The 18,583-nt window shown below is 53.1% G+C and overlaps 3 protein-coding genes across 10 annotated transcripts in view; 2 read left to right on the top strand and 1 right to left on the bottom strand.

Annotated features, from left to right (window-relative positions):
* The first annotated feature begins 723 nt into the window (after positions 1-723).
* On the top strand, positions 724-9,836 carry Apeh (acylaminoacyl-peptide hydrolase). Its single transcript, NM_012500.1, is given in 22 exon segments — positions 724-740; positions 816-948; positions 1,400-1,526; positions 2,270-2,363; positions 2,455-2,530; positions 2,620-2,783; positions 2,925-3,062; positions 3,157-3,248; positions 3,325-3,365; positions 3,457-3,578; positions 4,042-4,102; positions 5,104-5,201; positions 5,803-5,854; positions 6,971-7,059; positions 7,418-7,556; positions 8,038-8,121; positions 8,200-8,280; positions 8,737-8,825; positions 8,919-9,109; positions 9,194-9,296; positions 9,383-9,489; positions 9,574-9,836. Coding segments are annotated over 22 exon segments (2,199 nt in total). The 5' UTR covers positions 724-728; the 3' UTR covers positions 9,680-9,836.
* Positions 9,837-10,209: 373 nt separating this feature from the next.
* On the bottom strand, positions 10,210-15,741 carry Mst1 (macrophage stimulating 1). 3 transcript variants are annotated; one of them, XM_039080802.2, is made up of 18 exons: positions 15,605-15,741; positions 13,945-14,092; positions 13,754-13,866; positions 13,561-13,675; positions 13,345-13,481; positions 13,143-13,263; positions 12,868-13,055; positions 12,592-12,787; positions 12,312-12,442; positions 12,131-12,233; positions 11,876-12,012; positions 11,753-11,788; positions 11,558-11,666; positions 11,314-11,391; positions 10,993-11,139; positions 10,807-10,913; positions 10,576-10,715; positions 10,210-10,434 (listed from the first exon to the last, which is right to left on the bottom strand). In XM_039080802.2, the coding sequence occupies exons 3-18, from the start codon at positions 13,848-13,850 to the stop codon at positions 10,273-10,275; spliced, it is 2,004 nt and encodes a 667-aa protein (XP_038936730.1). In that variant the 5' UTR covers positions 13,851-13,866; positions 13,945-14,092; positions 15,605-15,741; the 3' UTR covers positions 10,210-10,272.
* An 84-nt stretch (positions 15,742-15,825) lies between these two features.
* The window catches only part of Rnf123 (ring finger protein 123), a 27,625-nt gene continuing 24,867 nt past the window's right edge, over positions 15,826-18,583 (top strand). The window contains exons 1-3 of one of the 6 annotated variants that reach the window (XM_006243695.5): positions 15,826-15,946; positions 17,402-17,519; positions 17,788-17,872. In XM_006243695.5, coding sequence (XP_006243757.1) covers positions 17,438-17,519; positions 17,788-17,872 — 167 coding nt within the window. In that variant the 5' untranslated portion in view covers positions 15,826-15,946; positions 17,402-17,437. The other 5 variants (XM_006243691.5, XM_063264705.1, XM_006243693.5 and 2 more) reach the window with 5 other exon arrangements.

Raw genomic sequence — 18,583 nt, 5'->3', positions numbered from 1 at the left:
AGCATCAATGAGTCACTGAAAAGGGCGGGTTAAGGCTGTAGCAACAGATAGCTTCGGGGGCAAGTCTGGTGGTTGATAAACCGGGGTAGCACCCAGAGAGTTCAGCACCGCCCTTTGCCCCGCGCCCCAGGGCTCCGCCCGGGGACCTGATTTTCTCACTCCTAACCGCCTGGCTTGCAGTAAATGCGGAGAGAGCTGAAAGAGATCCCTGCGAGTGCCGCGCCCCGCAACGTTTCGACTTCATGGACCTTTCCCACCCCACCCCAAATCCCCTTGTCCCTCATCCTTCAGGATCATTGGCGTTCCTCTTAAGCACAGCCCTTCGAATGAATACTCAGAGTTTTCTCTCTGACCCCGCAGCTCACAGTCGGCTGAAATCCGGTCCTACTTCTTTCACTCATCCCAGACCTCCCCTATCCCGGAACACCAGCTCTGTTTTCTGCGGTTACATTTCTGCCCTCGCTCCTCGGAGGCTTTCCCCTCTCTAAAAATCCCAGGACCCGACTCCCAGGTTCTGCCTCCTACTTGCCAATCCCGCTCCTTCCCGAGGCTCCTTCGTAGGCCCCGCCTTCATACCACCCAGGCACCGCCCCCAGCTGGTTGGCCCGAGCTTTGCTGGGCCCTGCAGGTCCCAGGTCGCCACTGGGTGTAGCGGAAACTGGGGACCGCCTTAGGCCCCGCCCTCGGAGCCTCACTTCCGGGACTTAGGCGCTACAGAAAGATCGACTATGGAGCGTCAGGTGAGGGCTCGGCCCGTGGCCCCTGTGGCCTCCGTAGCCCGGGCTGAGCCTGACCCTGGTGTGTCCCCTGCGCAGGTGCTGCTGAGTGAGCCCCAGGAGGCGGCAGCGCTGTACCGGGGCCTTAGCCGCCAGCCTTCGCTGAGCGCCGCCTGCCTGGGTCCGGAGGTCACCACGCAGTATGGGGGCCTCTATCGGACCGTGCACACTGGTGTGTAGACCGAGGGGACTGGGTGGCGACGGGCCGTGCATCCAGGTGGGGACTGTGGAAGGCACGCTGCTTGACACGGGCTTGGGGAGGAAACCAACTGTAGTTCCTGCGCACAGGTGTTTTGGGGGTTGTGGTAGCCCGTAAATGAATTGAAAGTGTGGGAGTAAAATTCAGACCTGCATGGAAGGTGTGAACCTCGCAGACCTCTCCAACCCTTACATTCTATAGCCCAACAACAGTTACGTTGCCCTTAAAATTCTATGGTTGGTAGTGGGTTCTCTCCGACTGTCAGCTCAGGCTCTGGAAACCTAGGCTTAGGTTATATTAGTGAAGTGTTGACCAGGTTTTACTCAGGATGTCCGAAGACAGACTGGAAAAGGTAGGCCATGATTGGTGGGTAGTGATCCAAAGTGGCCCAGACAAGTTGAGCAGCCTCGTGCCTCCCTTGCAGAGTGGACTCAGAGGGACTTGGAGCGAATGGAGAACATCCGATTCTGCCGCCAGTACCTAGTGTTTCATGACGGAGACTCGGTGGTGTTTGCCGGGCCTGCAGGCAACAGTGTGGAAACCCGGGGGGAGTAAGTGTGACAGGAGGAGTTTGTAGATGAGACCACAACCCTCCCTGCCATGCTAGCCTTGTATAAATGTCACCACGTGTCCTTAGGGTGTCAAGCTCTGTGCCGCTCCCCTTCAGGGACAACTTTGGGTAGCTTCAGAGGAGCAAAGAACCAGGTGCCTGCTCCTTGAGAGTTTATTTGGTCTCTGGAGACATGGCCTGATAAACACTAGAAGCTTCTTCCTAACTAGGTCCTGGGTCCCTGGGAATCTGAAGAGAGTCAAGTCACGTAAGGAAGAGAGAGAAGGCCAGCTAGCTTGAGGAGTGTGCATGGGCTGTATGAGATCAGACTCCCAGTTAGCTGGGAGATGTCTCCCATGCTGCCCCCTCCGACTTTGTAATGCTAGACCAAAAAAAAAAAAAAAAAAAAAAGCTTATAAAGAAAAGGGAGAGGGGCTAGAGAGATAGCACAGAGGTTAAAGGACCTCTTCCAGAGGCCGTGAGTTCAATTCCCAGCAACCACATGGTGGCTCACAACCATCTGTAATGAGACGTGACGCCCTCTTCTGGCCTGCAGTCACATATGCAGGCAGAATGCTGTATATATAATAAATAAATAAATCTTAAAAGAAAAAAGGAAGGAGAGAGAGAGAGAGAGAGAGAGATTCATTCATTCATTCATGTAAGAGGCTATGACCAGTAAGGGGGCAGCACAAGGCTGTTTTGGGGCTTGGCAGAATCCTGACCTGCACCCCCTGTTCTCAGGCTGCTGAGCAGAGAGTCTCCTTCAGGCACCATGAAAGCTGTGCTTCGCAAGGCCGGAGGCACAGTCTCAGGAGAGGAAAAACAGTTCTTGGAGGTGAGTCTGCAAGGACGAGGTGGCAGGCAGTAGGCCATAGGTGAGGAGGATCTGCGGAGGGGCAGGCAGCCTGATACCCAGGTATCCTCAGGTCTGGGAGAAGAACCGGAAGCTCAAGAGTTTCAACCTGTCAGCGCTGGAGAAGCATGGGCCTGTCTATGAGGATGGTGAGGCGCCTGGCTGGTAAGCAGGCAGGGTGGGAAGAAGGGGCAGCCATAGCTTTGGGCTCCCCCTAATCGTCCCTCCCTGCATGTAGACTGCTTTGGCTGCCTTTCCTGGTCACACTCAGAGACACACTTGTTGTATGTGGCGGAGAAGAAGCGTCCCAAGGCTGAGTCCTTCTTTCAGACCAAAGCCTTGGACATCAGTGCCAGCGATGATGAGATGGCCAGGCCGAAGAAGCCAGACCAGGCCATCAAGGTGCTTGTGGTGTGGCCAGGCCACGAAGGCCCCGCTGGGCAGCCCTGCATCACTGTATCCAGTGGACCTGGGAGGCCCGAATGTCTAGGAGGCAGGGCAGGGTTCTGAAGGCACTGGGCATTGAGTGTCCTCTGTTCTCAGGGGGACCAGTTTGTATTTTATGAAGACTGGGGAGAAACGATGGTTTCCAAAAGCATCCCTGTGCTCTGCGTGCTAGATATCGACAGTGGCAACATCTCTGTGCTTGAGGGAGTCCCTGAAAATGTGTCACCTGGTCAGGTCAGCAGCAACTTGGCCTGTGCCCTCCCGGAGGCAGGGTTCCCTGTCTGAGCAATTCGTCTTGCTCATACCTACTTTGTGGTCTTGTTTACAGGCTTTTTGGGCCCCTGGAGACACGGGGGTGGTGTTTGTGGGCTGGTGGCATGAACCCTTCAGGCTCGGCATCCGCTATTGCACCAATCGCAGGTGAGGAAATGGGCGGACCAGAGGGCCGTTATGGCCCAGCCGACCATGGAGCTGAGTGTCTCTCTGACCTTTCCAGATCAGCTCTGTTCTATGTGGACCTGAGCGGAGGGAAGTGTGGTAAGTGTCTGGCGTCCGCATGTGCTTGCCTGACACATGTGCTTAGTCTTCCCCCGTGAATGTGTCAGTCACTCATATTTCTGTGGCCTAGAACTACTCTCGGATGGTTCCCTGGCCATCTGTTCTCCTCGGCTCAGCCCAGACCAGTGTCGCATCGTCTACCTACAGTATCCATGTCTAGCCCCTCATCACCAATGCAGCCAGCTCTGCCTGGTGAGTTGGGAGGTGAGGGTGAGGGGGTGGTGGTGGTTTGGTTAGCTTCTTGTTGGGGAACGAAGGCTAAAGGGACATGGTCATCTCCCCCCCTTGGGGCCCTCTCCTGTCTTCAGTGGATCAGTGGCTTGACCTTCAAGGTAGGACCTGGAGGCTTGAGCACTCTCGGGGCTCACCTCCTTAAGAGTCTCCTCCAGTCACTTAGTTCACATCTCCAAGAAGCCAGGCTCTACAAGGAGCAGGGGCAGAGTTGGAGGCTATACAGAGTCCATCCCCTGTACAAGGAGAGCCCTGGGTGGAAGTCAAGGGTCACACCTATCTGAGACAAGTCCAGGCTACCGTAAAAGAGATAAATTAGCCCCCTTCTCTCCCTAAAGCAATCCAAAGTTGTCACCTGAAGAGATAGATATCTGCGCCCTGAGATCCATGCCCTGGTGGGTCTGACCATTGTGTTCTCTTGCAGTACGACTGGTACACCAAGGTCACCTCAGTGGTGGTGGACATTGTACCCCGGCAGCTGGGAGGTAAGAGGTGCCTGGCTGGGGAAATCAGTAGGGCCTATACTAGGGCTATCTGTCCCACCTTCCTGGGTTCCTTTGGAGGACTCTCTCCTTGCTACTGTAGCCCTGTTGCCCAGGCCCACCAGAGATAGAAGATGGTGCTATGGGTAATAGCCTGATAGAATAAGATCAGAGTAGCCCAAGTTGGCTTGGGATGAGTGTCAGACAATGTTAGTTTGGAATGTTAGGCTTGAGAAGCACTGGGCCTGTGGGTGTGTGTTACTCTGTTTTCCTGCCCCGGCAACCTTTGTCCAGTCTAAGTGAGCTGGTCCTCTGGAAAGGGGACTCGAAGCTATGAGGCTCCTCTCCGAACAGCAGGTGCTTACAGCTCTGCTTGCAGTCCTCGGGCATCCCAAGGACATGCGGAGGAAAGTCTTTTCTCAAACCACCGAGAAAGGTCCAAGGGTCCAGTGGGGCAGGTCCAGCAGACAAAGTTCCAGGGATAAAGCACATGGCTACCTGTGCGTGATCCTTAGCACATACCTTGAGTTTGCAAGGACACCATAATAGGGACCTAGTCTGAACCTCAGCTCTGCCCATTAGCTGTGTGTCCTTGGTTGGTGCTCTGTCTTCCATGAGCTTCTGTTTCTCCATTTGTGGACAGGGTGATCAAGTCCACCTTCTGAGCTCCTGAGTGAGCTGCTGTACTCTGCACTCTGGTGGATAAGTACGTTATCTTAATACGGTTAAGGCACTTACATTGCCAAGACCCAAAAGGGAATAGCCAATAGGAAAGCATCGAGTTCGCCAAATAAGCTCACCAGCTCTGCCTCTTCCAGTCCTCAGAAGGTTCCCCCCACCCCCCTTCACCTTCTACTCAGTAAACTCCTCATTGCCAAAGGTACCCTCATGTCTAGGACTATCTACCTCAGATTTCAGGGGCCCTGGGTGAATTCCCCAACTTCATATTCTCGATCCCCCAGGCCCCTCCTAAGATGGCAGCTTACACCCTTCTACCTTTGCAGAGAGCTTCTCTGGAATCTACTGCAGTCTTCTTCCTTTGGGATGCTGGTCAGCTGACAGCCAGAGAGTAGTCTTTGACTCTGCCCAGCGCAGTCGGCAGGTAAAAGCCTCTGATTGTGTGGAGAGGTAGCATCAACATTTGCCTGGGGCAAAGTGAGTATGTGGCCCTAGGAGGATGCCGAGCCTGAAAGTCTTAACTGGCTCCTTGAAGCCTTTTCTGCCTTCTGCTGGACTTAGTTTTCCTTAAGAGGACCAAATGTTGGGTTGAGGATTTAGCTCAGTGGTAGAGCACTTGCCTAGCAAGCGCAAGGCCCTGGGTTCGGTCCCCAGCTCCGAAAAAAAAGAAAAAAGGAAGAGGACCAAATGTTTCTGATGCCCCACAGAAGAGCCCCAAGCTTTGGGGTTGTCTCTGAGATGGGTCCCTGAACACTTGGTAATGGCAGTTGATGGAGACAGGATGGGCCCTTGAGGGATGATGTGCCGGGATGTGCCATGGTCCTTTAGGTATGATATTACTTGTTCTCATATCTTTCCGCTCCTTGCCTGGATTATCTAGTACTTTGTGAAGGAATTGAATCTAGATCCAGGGTTATCCCTGTTTTACACAGTAGCCATCACCGTAGGCCAAGTGTCCCTAAGACAGTAGAAAGGACATCGGGCTGTTGGATGTGCTGCTACAAGTGGTCTCCCCTCTGTTTAAGGACCTGTTTGCTGTGGACACCCAGACGGGCAGCATCACCTCCCTGACAGCTGGTGAGCAGGACCTCTGCAGTAGGGTGATGGCTGGGTGGGTGGATGGCAGCTTAGGAAAAGCGCTAGAGCTTGGTTGGCATGGGGCAGCAGTGGTGTGCTCCACACGCCCTGGCCCATAGCCCCACCCCTGTCCTAAGGTCACAGACCTTTCCTGCAATCTATTGTAGTCATCCACCTCCTGCCCAGACCCTGGAGAAACCTTGGGTGGACTCTCTAGCATTCCTGCACTCTCCCCTATGGTCTGCCTCAGAAGCAGCCTTTGAGTCCTCCACCGACCTGGACTCTGCACTCTGCCTATATCTGCTTTCTCTAGGGCGGTCAGCAGGGAGCTGGAAGACAGAAAGATGCTGTCTTCGGGTTTCCATTGCTGTGACGAGACACCATGATCGTGGCTCCTCTTAATAAGGAGACATTTAATTGGGGCTGGCTTACAGATCCAGAGGTTTAGTCCGTTATTGTCATGGCAGGGAGCGGGGCAGCGCTCAGGCAGATTGGCTGGCAGCAGAAAGACAGTGACAGTAGACCTGACTTGAGCTTCTGAAACCTCAAAGCCCACCTCAATGGCGCACTTTAACAGCGCCAAAGCGACCCTCTTAATAGTGCCACTCCCTATGAGGCTACTGGGGGCCATTTTTATTCAAACCACTACAGGTGATAAGTCCTAATTCTGCACCTCATTACTAGGGTGTTTCCCTAGGGTATACAAAGCCTCGTGCACATAAATAAGTAGTAGTAGTAGTAGTAGTAGTAGTAGTAATAGTAGTAGTAGTAGTAGTAGTAGTAGTAGTAGTAGTAGTAGTAGTAGTAGCAGCAGTAATACACAAAGCCTAGTAAAGCCTAATTCACGTAAGTAAATGGTAATGACAATAATAAATGGATAAGCTTTAGCCCAGTCCTCTTTCCTCCACCCAGTTTTTTGGGCTAGGCTGCTGTTCCCTTTACGTTGCAGTCTTTGGAGTAAATAGAGTACCTTGGTAGCTTTCTGTGTCCCCAGGTCTGGCAATTCTTGAGTATAATCAGTGTCTCTCAGATGAACAGGAGGCTTACCCAGGACATGTGCAGTTAGGTAGAAAAGTGGTGGCCCTGCCAGGCACTTACATCATCTGCTTCCTCTAGCGGGGTCAGCAGGAAGCTGGAAGCTGCTTACAATTGACAAAGACCTTATGGTTGCCCAGTTCTCCACACCCAGTTTGCCCCCAAGCCTGGTGAGTATTGTGGGTCTCAGGCTAGAGCCGGATTAACAAGACTCCATGCCATCGAACTGGGCTCGAAGACTGACCGTGGCTGGCCAGCATGTAGAAGGGCAGAGAGGACTTGGCTCCAGCTAGTCCTGTGGTTCTTTGGGCTCGGCACTCAAGAGTAGGAACTAGGCCAGCACAGTGTGCCTACAGAAGTGCCCAGTCATTTATTATTAGAGTCCAGGGAAACAGAAAAACCTAGAAGCCAAGAAATGTGGTAGGGCTAGGGGTGGTCCATATGTGGATGTCTATTGGCATATGCAGTGCTCTGTAGAAATGGGCTTCTGAGAGCTGGCCCGCCTGTGACTTTCCTTCCCGTTGGCAGAAAGTTGGGTTCCTGCCTCCTCCTGGGAAGGAGCAGTCTGTGTCATGGGTGTCCCTGGAGGAGGCTGAACCTATTCCTGGCATCCACTGGGGCGTCCGTGTGCTACACCCACCTCCAGACCAAGAGAATGTACAATATGGTGAGCTGGGCCGATGGCGGGTGGACGCCTTCTCCAGACCCCCACACACAGCATCTGTGGCGACCCTTCCTAGCTCACGTTGAAGGCTTTCTAGGATTTCCTCTGAATTTTTTTCTGATCTTATGGTCATGGGGAGTAGCATCCAAAGATCTGAGTACCTGCTGTGGTTATCAGCACTGGGTCCTGCCAGGGCATATCCTCTGTGGTGAGAAAGTTAAGATTTAAAGGAAGTAGGCCTCTCCCAGGCTGCTGCGACTACACCAGAATGTTATCCTTCCAGACAATAGGGCTCTCTGACAAGGCAGAAAGGGCACAAGCTTTAGGGGGCTCCATGTGCCATGGGGGGAGCTGCCTAGGCGCTACCTTGGCTGGGCTCTGTTTCACTTGATCAGGTTTGTATCAGACCTGCAGATGGGGCCTTGGCTAAGGAAGCCTTTGGAAAGCAGGACTGGTCTTGCTGACTACTGCCTTCTCCCTGCAGCTGACCTTGACTTTGAAGCAATCCTTTTGCAGCCCAGCAATCCTCCAGATAAGACCCAGGTCCCCATGGTAGTCATGCCCCATGGTAGGTATTTACCTAAGAGCCCTTGCCACCCTACCACCCCTCCTAGCTGGCCTTTCATGCTCTGCTTCCTGTCTGCAGGGGGACCCCATTCGTCCTTCGTCACTGCCTGGATGCTGTTCCCAGCCATGCTCTGCAAGATGGGCTTTGCAGTACTTCTGGGTAAGTCAGAACGGACCTGCAATTCCACTGGGGTCCATGAAGCGATGGGGTGGCCTTGGTTGTATATGCTTTTCTATGGTGTACTTACTCTTTAGAAACGGGCTGGGCAATGGGGGCACACTCCTTTAATCCCAGCACTTAGAAGGCAGAGGCAGGTGAAGTTTTGAGTCCAAGATCATCCAGGACTACACAGAAAAACCCTGTTTTGAAAACAAAAAGAAACTACTACTAGAAATTGCCCTGGCTTAGCCTCTGGCTTCGTAACCTGGTGATCACGTGGATTAACTTGAAGCTTCTGTGGAAAGGATCCTATGGTCTCTGGGTAGCAGCTTCATCTCTCTTGGCTACCTCCCCTTGACAGCACGTGATGCAGCTGGTCCTAGGGCCTATGTCACAGACACATGGAATTGGGTTGGGGACTGAGAACATTGCCCAACTATCTTGTCTCACTTTCAGTGAACTATCGTGGCTCCACTGGCTTTGGCCAAGACAGCATCCTTTCTCTCCCAGGCAATGTGGGCCACCAGGATGTGAAGGATGTCCAGGTAGCAGGGCGGTGGGCTGCTGGACAGGGAGGGTGGATTCATGGCTTTCGGCTGCCAGCGAGCGAACTGTAGTGTCCTCTGCCCACACTTTAGTTTGCAGTGGAGCAGGTACTCCAGGAGGAACACTTTGATGCAAGACGCGTGGCCCTTATGGGTGGTTCCCATGGTGGGTTCCTCTCCTGCCACCTGATTGGTCAATACCCGGAGACCTACAGTGCTTGTATAGCCCGGAACCCAGTGATCAACATTGCCTCCATGATGGGCTCCACTGACATCCCTGATTGGTGAGTGTACATTAGAGTCCTGCCCTTCCTCCCACCCCATTTCCCATGGAGATCCTGTAGTCTGTATCTTTTGGTCTTTTATAGGTGTATGGTGGAGACTGGCTTCCCTTATAGCAACAGCTGCCTCCCAGATCTGAATGTGTGGGAGGAGATGCTGGATAAGTCACCCATCAAATACATCCCTCAGGTACTCAGGTGTTCTTGTGTGTGCCACCCATTCCTCCAGAGTCCGGAGCTCAGCTCACCACAGCTCCTTGCCTTCCATATACCCAGGTAAAGACACCAGTGTTACTGATGCTGGGCCAGGAGGACCGACGGGTACCCTTCAAGCAGGGTATGGAGTATTACCGTGCCCTCAAGGCCCGGAATGTGCCTGTCCGGTGAGTGTCACAGGGTAGTTCGGGCAGCTGGTGACAGGTAAACAGGGCAGGACCCTCCAATGTCATGTGTTGCTGCTCACATAGGCTCCTGCTGTACCCCAAGAGCAACCACGCGCTGTCAGAGGTGGAGGCGGAGTCAGACAGCTTCATGAACGCTGTGCTTTGGCTGCACACACACTTGGGCAGCTGAAGCCCTATGTTCTTCTTGAGCTGGGCAGCCCGTCTTGCACTTTGCTCTTGGTAAGCTCCAGGATCTGACCGAACAGCCAAACAGTCTCCTAGGCTGTGGACTCAGTGAATGGGCAGAGGACTAAGAACTATGTTATCATAATAAAGGAAGACACAGAGCCTGGTTTGTGCTGGTTGTACCAAGCCATCCCCAACCCCAGGTCTTGGGTTTACTATCCACAGTGGATTCATCTCTGTCACCTGACAGAGAGAAGCCATGAGAGACTCAACCCTGCCTGTCCTGGCCAAATGGGACTGGTGCAGAGCAACACAGCTCCTTCCGCTCTGGTCCCATGTGCTGGAAACTTCTACACTATCCTTGCATTCCCAGGCACCTCTGGAAGATGGCGGCACCCTGCCCATCCATTTGAAGTTGTTCCGGGATCAGAACACCTAGCCTAGAGTGTGCTGGTCTTAAGCCACACAGCCTCTTGTAAGGAGTCAACAACTCATTCTCTAGAAACAGAGACGAAGAAGCACTCTCTACAGACATAGAGAAAAGTTTGCTTTAGTTTGATAAGCAGCCTTGTCATCTCTAAGAGATCGAAAGCAGGCCTACTCCAGCTGCACGACCTTGTTAATCCAGTCCACAAACACAGACACACGTGTGAAGATAGCTGGCCAGCGAGGCCGTGCACACACTCTGTTCGGGATGATAAGTCCCTGTAGGACCCAGCAGTCATGGGTATAGCAGGCAAGTGGGCCCCCGTAGTCACCCTAGCAGGTAGAAGAACTGGTGAAGGCTTGACCTTGGCAATGACTGACCACCTCCCCTGACATCCTGCCCCCTTGGTAAGCAAGTAGTATAGTTCCAGTTCCCAAACCTTCCCAGGCCGGCCCAGCGGCTCTCCCACTGACCTCACAAGCGCCCGTAGGGGCCAGCAACCCCTCGGTGCATATCTCACTCTCTTGTACTCGTCTCCGGTACTTCACATTACATTCCTGACTGGAGATGACCTTCATTTTGGCCACATGAAGGACTGTGCTATTGCTTGTACCTGGAGTGCAGACAGGAGAGGACCGTTGAGCCAAAACCAGTGCTGGGCCTCCTGACCTGTGGCAGTCCGTGTCTATGCACTGTGCTCTTACCTTTGGATTCACCCCAGCCAGCGATCTCGCAGTTGGTCCCTGGAGGTACCACATACTGTTCAGGAGGTAGGCAAATCCTGGCCACGTGATGGTTCAGGATCACAGGTCTTTAGAGGGAATGAGGGTATTCAGGGCCTAAGACCACAGGCCAGCCCTGCCTCACACCCTCTCAACTTGTCCACATACCTCTCCAGCTTGAGCAGAACAAGTTGGGAGCCTGCAGGTCCGCACACTGTCTTGGCCACTGAGACCCTCTGCAGGTTTGCTTCTCCAGGCTGTGGGTTCTGGTTAATTGTACCCAACCATACCTCATATCCTGTGAGAGGATCATGGCTGGGAGAAAGAGACTCTGCTAGATCATTCTTGACACCTAATCAGCTGTCCCAATTTAGTTTGCTTGTTGGCTTGCCAAAGGAAAGTGGCTGGGGTGGTGGGGACAGACAGTGGCAGGGAGGGAGGCTGAAGGTAGGCTAGGAGTCCCAGTTCCTAAACCCAAGCGAGGCTCACCATGACCAGATGCATTGCCGGGCGGTCAGTACCCACTGCTCCTTCACTAGGGAACCCCCACAGAAATGCTGGCCCTGTCTAGAGGAATAAAGATTAGGAGAAGCCATACTGAGTCCTAGGACACATGGTAGACCTGTCATTTTTGACAAGGACCTTTTAGTACAGGGCCAGGTATCCATCTTCTACCGATAGAACCAGAGTTTACAGTCTCAGCTCCTTCCTTGAGATAGCACATAGGCCTCACCGATTCCGCAAGCTGACTGTCCACGGTGAGTTCCCAGGATGACCCCCCACCACACGAAGTCTATTACTCTGGTCAACTCTCTTGCCACACTTTTCAAACTGCACCTGGACTGGGGGGGGAGGGTAGGGTGGGATGAAACCCTCAGTGAGGCTCAGCGTCAAAGAAGGTGTACCCACAACTGGTCCAACCCCATACCTGGGGGGTCCAAGATGGATGGTGGCTGGTCATCATCTGCAAGACCAAGTTCACTCAGGTTAAGGGAGCCAGCTATGGAGGTGAGATCTGAAACCCAGCCAAGGGGAAGTCTTAGGCGCTCACCACAGCGTTTTAGGGCACAGTAGTCAAACAGGGTCTCTGGGTCCAAAGTATAACACCAGGGCCCATGGCTATCTCCATCCGGATTCCGGCAAAAGTTTGCCTCCAAGCCTGCATGTGGTGCTGAGGTGGGTGTGAATCTAGATATACGGGCGGGAGGTAGGGGGAACACACAGTCAGACCTTCTTTAGGCTCACAATAACTTAAAGCATTCTGCCCAAGAGTTAGGGCCCAATCTGGCTATGTGCACACACTCACTGTGGCTTATGTGGTGTCTCTGAGGACCAGTGCTGGCACTGAACGCCCTTGCGTGTCTTGCTGACTGAGCCACGATACTGTTCACCTGAGCCATGGTAGCAGCCTGTGGTGGCAGGCAAGAGCGGTGGTTAGCCCTGGGTTGATTCCTGCCCAGGCTCTGTACCCCCTGTTCCAGCCTCACCCTCTGGCACCACTTCTTCTGTGCAGCGTGGGATCTGGTAGCAAAAGGCCACACGCAAACCAGGTCGAGATGTGAAGCACCAAGGCGCCTCGGAGCCATCAGGATTCCGGCAGAAATTCTCACGAAGGTCCCTGAGTAGTCACTTCCCTTAGGGTCCCACCTAGCCCACCAGCCAATCCGCAGTAGGCAGAAACCTCTGGCTCCGCCCCCAGGTCCACCTTCCCATAAACTCTGCCTCCACCCACAGGTGCACTCTCCCTGCTACGTCCTGTCACCTCACTTGCAAGCATATTTCTCCGGCACAAAGCGGTGCTGGTGCGGATTCTGCGCATCCCAGCGCTGGCAGGGCACACCCGCAGAGGTGGTATTGGTTGTGCCTCGATAGTCTTCACCTTTTCCGCGGAAGCAGTTCGAAGCCTTGACCTTGTTGCGCTGTTGTGACTTGGATCCTTTGGTGGTCGGTGGCAGGTTGGGCCCTGCCCAAAAATTGGAATTGGTCTCTGGTATTCCTATTCCGCAGGCTTTGCTCTCTGCCCACGCCTAACTTCCCTAGTACCTCTCCTAGTTGAACCACGCCTGCCAGTTTTTTCCAAGTTCCCTCCGAGGCCCTGTCCCTGCAGCATACCGCAACTGGGCAGGTCACAGAACTCTCGCTCAACATTCGGGTCCGTGGTGTAGCACCAGGGCCGCTCAGATGCATCCGGATTACGGCAATAGTTGTCTTTCAGAGCTTTGTCTGGGAACCTGGGAGCAGTAACAAGACTCTGAGACTCAGGCCCCGCCTCAGGAGAACTGAAGCCCACCCTCAATATAAGGATTCTACCTACATACTTTTCAGGGTGGAAAGGGTGCGAGTGGGGGTGCTGCAGGTCCCAGCGTTGACACTCCCGTCCCGATTCTGTAACGTCTACCTCGCCACGGTAATCCTCGCCGTTGCACCAAACACAAACCGCTGGAAACAGGGCCAATGCATTTCTAGGTGGGGGCAGGCCTATTACTCCCTCCTTAGGTTTGATTGACCCCAGCTGCTTACCCTCCCTGCATGATTTGATGCCGCAGCTCTGGAAACGCACGCTGCGGTTTGTCGTGTAGCACCAGGGACCTCTGGGGTCCCCATCAGGGTTCCGACAGAAGTTCTCTTCCAGGCCATTCTTCGGTGTGGGCGTGTACCTGTAGACAGAGCCTTACTGCAGTGCATGCTGGTGGGGGATTCCGCATCTATAGGTCTAAACCTAATCGGCTGGCTCACTTGTGGTCATTGGGGAACCTGCGGCTCCAGGCTTGGCAGGGCAAGCCATCAGCTGTCCTGGCCACAGTGCCCCGGTAGCTGGCCCCATTGTCCATAATGCAGGTCCGTACATAGTCTGGGGGGCAATGGAAGAAGGTCAACGGGGACTGAGGCTCTGTGGCCTCTGTTGCTCACCCCATTTCTCTTCACTTGCCTTTCTTCTGGAAGAGATCGCACAGGCTAGAATGGTGTAGCTGTGCACGCAGAGAGTGCTGAGTCCACGGTAGTAGCTGGCAACCATGGCTGCTCATATTGTAGTGGAAGGCTCTGGGGGGCAGACGCGAGGTTAACTGGCAACGCAGATTCTCAAACCCTCAGCCATGTCTGGGCTACTTAGCCACTCACCGGCAGTCCAGAAGGGGCCCACAGCGTCTAGCACACTCCTCGGCATCTGCCACATCCTCCTGCCATGGCCCTGGCACCACTGGATGTAGCAGGTTCCTTAACTCTGTGCCCCGAAGCAGCTGGAAGTCATTCAGCGGTGAGCGCTGCCCTGTGAGATGGGCATGGAAAATGACTGTGCGCATTAGTAATGTATTTTAACACACCCTATCTTTTGTTCATTTAGGGAATCCAATACAAAATCCTTGGGGTGGGCCCTGTGTGTATTTTCAAGGGCCAGCTGATTCCTCCATACCCAGTAGGGAGATTATTACTAGTCTGCTAGTAGGCCTGGCACTGGGCTTTGGTCTAATACGTCCACTCCATGAGAACTGGGTGGTGGTGTTGGCCCTATGACACTTCCCCCTTCTCACCCCTCGGATGAGAATACTTGGACTTTGAGCTAAAATGCTTTTCCAGGAAAGGTCCCAAGCTTCAGCCTTCTGACTCCCAGTCTGGCCTCGTACTGGAATAAAGACATACGTTACAGTGACCCATTAGGGTTAGGAGCCATGCCTTCTGGGTTTGACAGTTTCTCTGGTTGGAAGACTACCTCTGTGCTACAGAATGTTCTACTGTAGTCCTGATCAGACAGTGTATATTTGAATTCCCAAGCTGCCAACAGGCCAAGGTCACTGATCCCTGCCCAAAAGAAAAGTAAACTCTCTGAGAAGAGTTGTCTGGGCCCGGGGCGAACTCCCTCCTGAAGGCAAATTAGGATCAGGGTGGGTGACACTCACCAAGAGCCCTTGAACACTGTGCCAGAAGCAGCAGTAGTGGGAGCCACCCCATTCTCCTAAGCTGGACGCTGCACTGTGACCCACCACAGCCCCATCCCGGAAATTGTGAAATCTGTCCCTTCAGGATTGGGTGACTCTGGCTCCACACCCCCTCTCTGAACCTGGCCTGGTGACAATTGCTAGATGGAGCCTAGGCCTGAGGCCTTTGAGTCAAGTGCCTGGTCCTTCTCACTGCAGCTAGATCCCTGAGAGGCCTCTCTGTGTAGTAGGCAGGACTTAGGAGGGTTCTGTGGAAACATTAAGCATCCCTGAGGCAGAGCCCGCCTATTCTATACAATCACAAGTCTGGCTGAGATCACTATATTGGCCTTCCTACCACCGTCTATCCCTTAGGTAGCATGTTGTTGCTACATGTGCTCCAAAAATTGCATGAAGTCCCTGGTGCCTGCTTTACTGAAGAGGTGTGGTGCACATCATAGTAGTCAGACTCAATGTAATTAAGTTCACCAAGTTAAAAACTGAAATTTTCAGTTTCAAGTTTACAAAGTTAAAAACTGAAATTTTCAGTTATGCTGGTACATTTCAAGAGTTTAGTGACCACAGTGGCTGCCATCACTACTGACACTTCTATGCCAAAGGATTCTGCTAGTAGGAGTTGCCAAGATTTTCCAGCCCCCGGATTATACTTTTCTGGGCCTCAGTTTCTTCCTGTGAACTGAGGAACATAATTTCCCCAGCCCGAATGCTGCCTCTCCCTGTTCAGACTGCCTTATCAGTTGAGTCCCGGCTGTAGGCCAGTCAGCCCACACCCCTAGCAGCACATCCTAGGAACATTCATCTCCTCTCAGAAGTGTCATCCCAGGTAAGCTGAGGGATGTAATTACTGTTGGTGATTTGCTGACAGAAGTGGCCTTTCAGGTTGCATGTGGGTCAGGCCTCCAAGCAAGGTAGGAGTTGAGACAGGTGGACCGAGGGACCGATTAGAACATAGTCTCCTGTTACCGTTGGGCTAGGAAAGGCCGTTGGACCATCAGGTAAAACAGGTAAACACCTGGGTAGGAGTCGGGGGAGGGTTTTTTGCCAGCAAGGGCCTGTTGCGGTCTGTGCATATGCGCGTGCGCGGCTGGAGCGGCGCGCGAGCGGGCACGCGGTTTGGCCCTGGACGGGTGCCGTAGCTGAAAAGCTGGGCGGATGTTGTGAGCCGGTCGCGGAGGCTGAGGCCGGGGGTGAGTGAGAGGCGGCCTGGCTACGAGCCGGGCGGGTCCGGTGACTCCCTTCGAGGCCCCTGGCCGATCCAGTGCGACAGTGCCGCGGCCTGCGGTATAGGGCTCCCAGCGGGAGCTGGCCTGACAGGTCCTATGGAGCTTGGGGCCAAGTAGGGGCGACCTGGGGGAGCATGCGCTGCCCTTGACATCCTTGGCCACCCAGACTTAGTCGGTTCGGTTTCGAGCCTGGATCTCTTAGAAGGGCTGGGCAGTAATGGCGTGGCTGGGAGCCCTGGGGCAGACGCAGGTTCCGCCTCTAAATCCTCTACACTTGACACCCAGAGTGTGTGTCTGGAAGGTTGACTTCCAGTTCTTACTAACTGCGTCCAATAAGTCCAGCAATTGTTGCAATATAAGAGGGACTGGTTGTGGATGTCCATCGAGGGCCCCCGGAGGGCGGCACAGCGGCAGAATCACCTTCCCGAGCGAGCCTGGTATGATGCAGGCAGGCAAGGGTTTGTGGCGGGAGCTGAGGGCCCGTTTGGGGTGTGATAAGAGTAGGCTGCAGAAAAAGAAGTGCTTGCTCAGGCAGTGAATAAAGGCCAAGCTCTGGACAGGCGCTAATAGAACTTTCTGTGGCGGTGGCGGTGATGGCACACCTTGCCTTGCAGTTCAGTGCCGTCCTGTGTGAGCTCTGAATTCCCGAAGCTGAAAGTTTAGTTTTTAACTTTGTAAAGTTAACCACTCTTGGCTCCTGACTATGGTGTTGTGCAGCACACCTCTAGAGTGAGACAGACATCAGGGACTTAGTGCAGTTTCTGTAGCATCTGCAGCAATAGCATGCTACCTAAGGGATAGACAGCAGTATGAATACCTATAGAGTGATCTTGGCTAGGACAGTGATTGCATAGCATAGAAGGATATGTGGGGTGTGTGTGTGTGTGTGTGTGTGTGTGTGTGTGTGTGTGTGTACAAGAAAGCTAATGAGACTGAAAATAAAAGGGAGGAAGCTTGGGCTTAGTGTGACATCTCTTACTTTCGGGGAATAAGAGGGATTTGAGGCTACAGGGAATGTGGTATAAGGTCTTGCCTTTTGACTATGACCTGGACTCCATGACTAAGGTGTAAATATAGGAGTTTTTACTCAAGGCCACCTCACTTTGAATATGTTAATCTGATTTCCCCAGAGCCAAGGCCTTTATGGTTCAGCAAAAACACTTTGCACTGGGTCTCTGCTAGGTCCTGTATGGGGCACTGAGACAGTGTGCAACATAGTGTCCCTGACAGCAGCCTAGATCCCATCCAACATCCCCGTGTGGAAAGCTGGGAGCCCTTGCTTACCCCTGCCCTAGGCCAGTATTGTGTGAATGTGCATGGCTCAGTCTCACCTGCTCCCAAGCCTTCCTACCATTTGCAGGACTGAGGTCTGTGTGGGCCTTTGACTAGCCTGGAGTAGACACTCTGCATCTGGCTCAGCCTCCAGGACCAGTGACTGCCGATGAGCGGTGAAAGATGACGTCCAAGGGGGCTGCCATGTCTTTCTCCCGAAAGAGCTATAGGTTGACCTCAGATGCTGAGAAGTCCAGGGTCACAGGTAAGGGCTGGCGTGGCAGAGAGAATGCTTTGTGTTGGGAGAAGGAAGGGACAGATGCAGCAAGGGCCCGGTTCAGTGAAACCTGGGACTTTCCATGCCCCTTGTTCCTGTGACCATTTCTTTGCCGACACCCATAGAAAAGTGCACTTGGAATGGTTGCTCTTCAGACCCTTGTGGCTGGCCAAAGACAAGCTGTCTGTGGGATCAGTAGGGACCAAGAGCTATTCTGACCACTTGCCTCTTTCCTCTCTTCTGATTGGTGACCCAGGCATTGTGCAAGAGAAGCTACTGAGCGACTACCTGTACCGGATCTTTTCCTCTCCTGACCATGGGACCCCTGCAGCCACCAGCAGGTATAGTTAGTTGGGTGTGTGGCTCCATTCCTCTCTGTTGGGCCTGACCAGATGCTGGGAACTGCAGTTATGGAGAAGGGCATGGTGCTCTCTTCTCACTGTGCTCCCAGCTGTGAGATCTGTGCCTGCAGCCGCCCTCTGGACTCTTGTTTTTCTCTCCAGACAGCAGTAGCTCCTTTCCAGGGATCCAGAGAGGGATCTATGTGCCCCTGGTCCCTGTCAGTATCCGCCCTTACCAGCACTTTTCTGTACCTCTACTCTGCCCTGGCCTCTTGTATCTCGATGGTCTGCCTGACCTTACGTCATAGAAACCTCAGTTGAATACATGTTTAACCTGCAAAGAAGTTACAACAAGTAACAGAAACTTGCAAACAAAGCAAAGCAAACTTCCTCTTCTGTTGTTAGTTAAATGTGACTTAGCCTACTGTGATTTCTTTCTGGTTTCTTTGTCTCACAATGTACATAATTTAGATTCTATAGTATCTAATTCAGACTTTAAGAAAAAAGACCTCAGAACACTTTTTGGGGAAAAAAAAAGACCTGAAGGGCGGTGGCTCATAACTGGAACCCCAACACTTGGGGCTGGAAAAAGCGAGAGGACTGAAGTTCAGTACTGATCTAAACTGGGAGAGAAGACACTGCCTCAACAAGAAAGGAAAAAAAAACTTTCTTACTATTGTATAATAATTGAAACAAAGTAAACTACACACT

Source organism: Rattus norvegicus, chromosome 8 (assembly GCF_036323735.1).
Source record: "Rattus norvegicus strain BN/NHsdMcwi chromosome 8, GRCr8, whole genome shotgun sequence".
In the NCBI taxonomy this organism is placed as follows: Eukaryota; Metazoa; Chordata; class Mammalia; order Rodentia; family Muridae; genus Rattus; species Rattus norvegicus.
The sequence above is the reverse complement of the archived record's forward strand: the minus strand, read 5'-3'. Positions and strand labels throughout refer to the sequence as shown.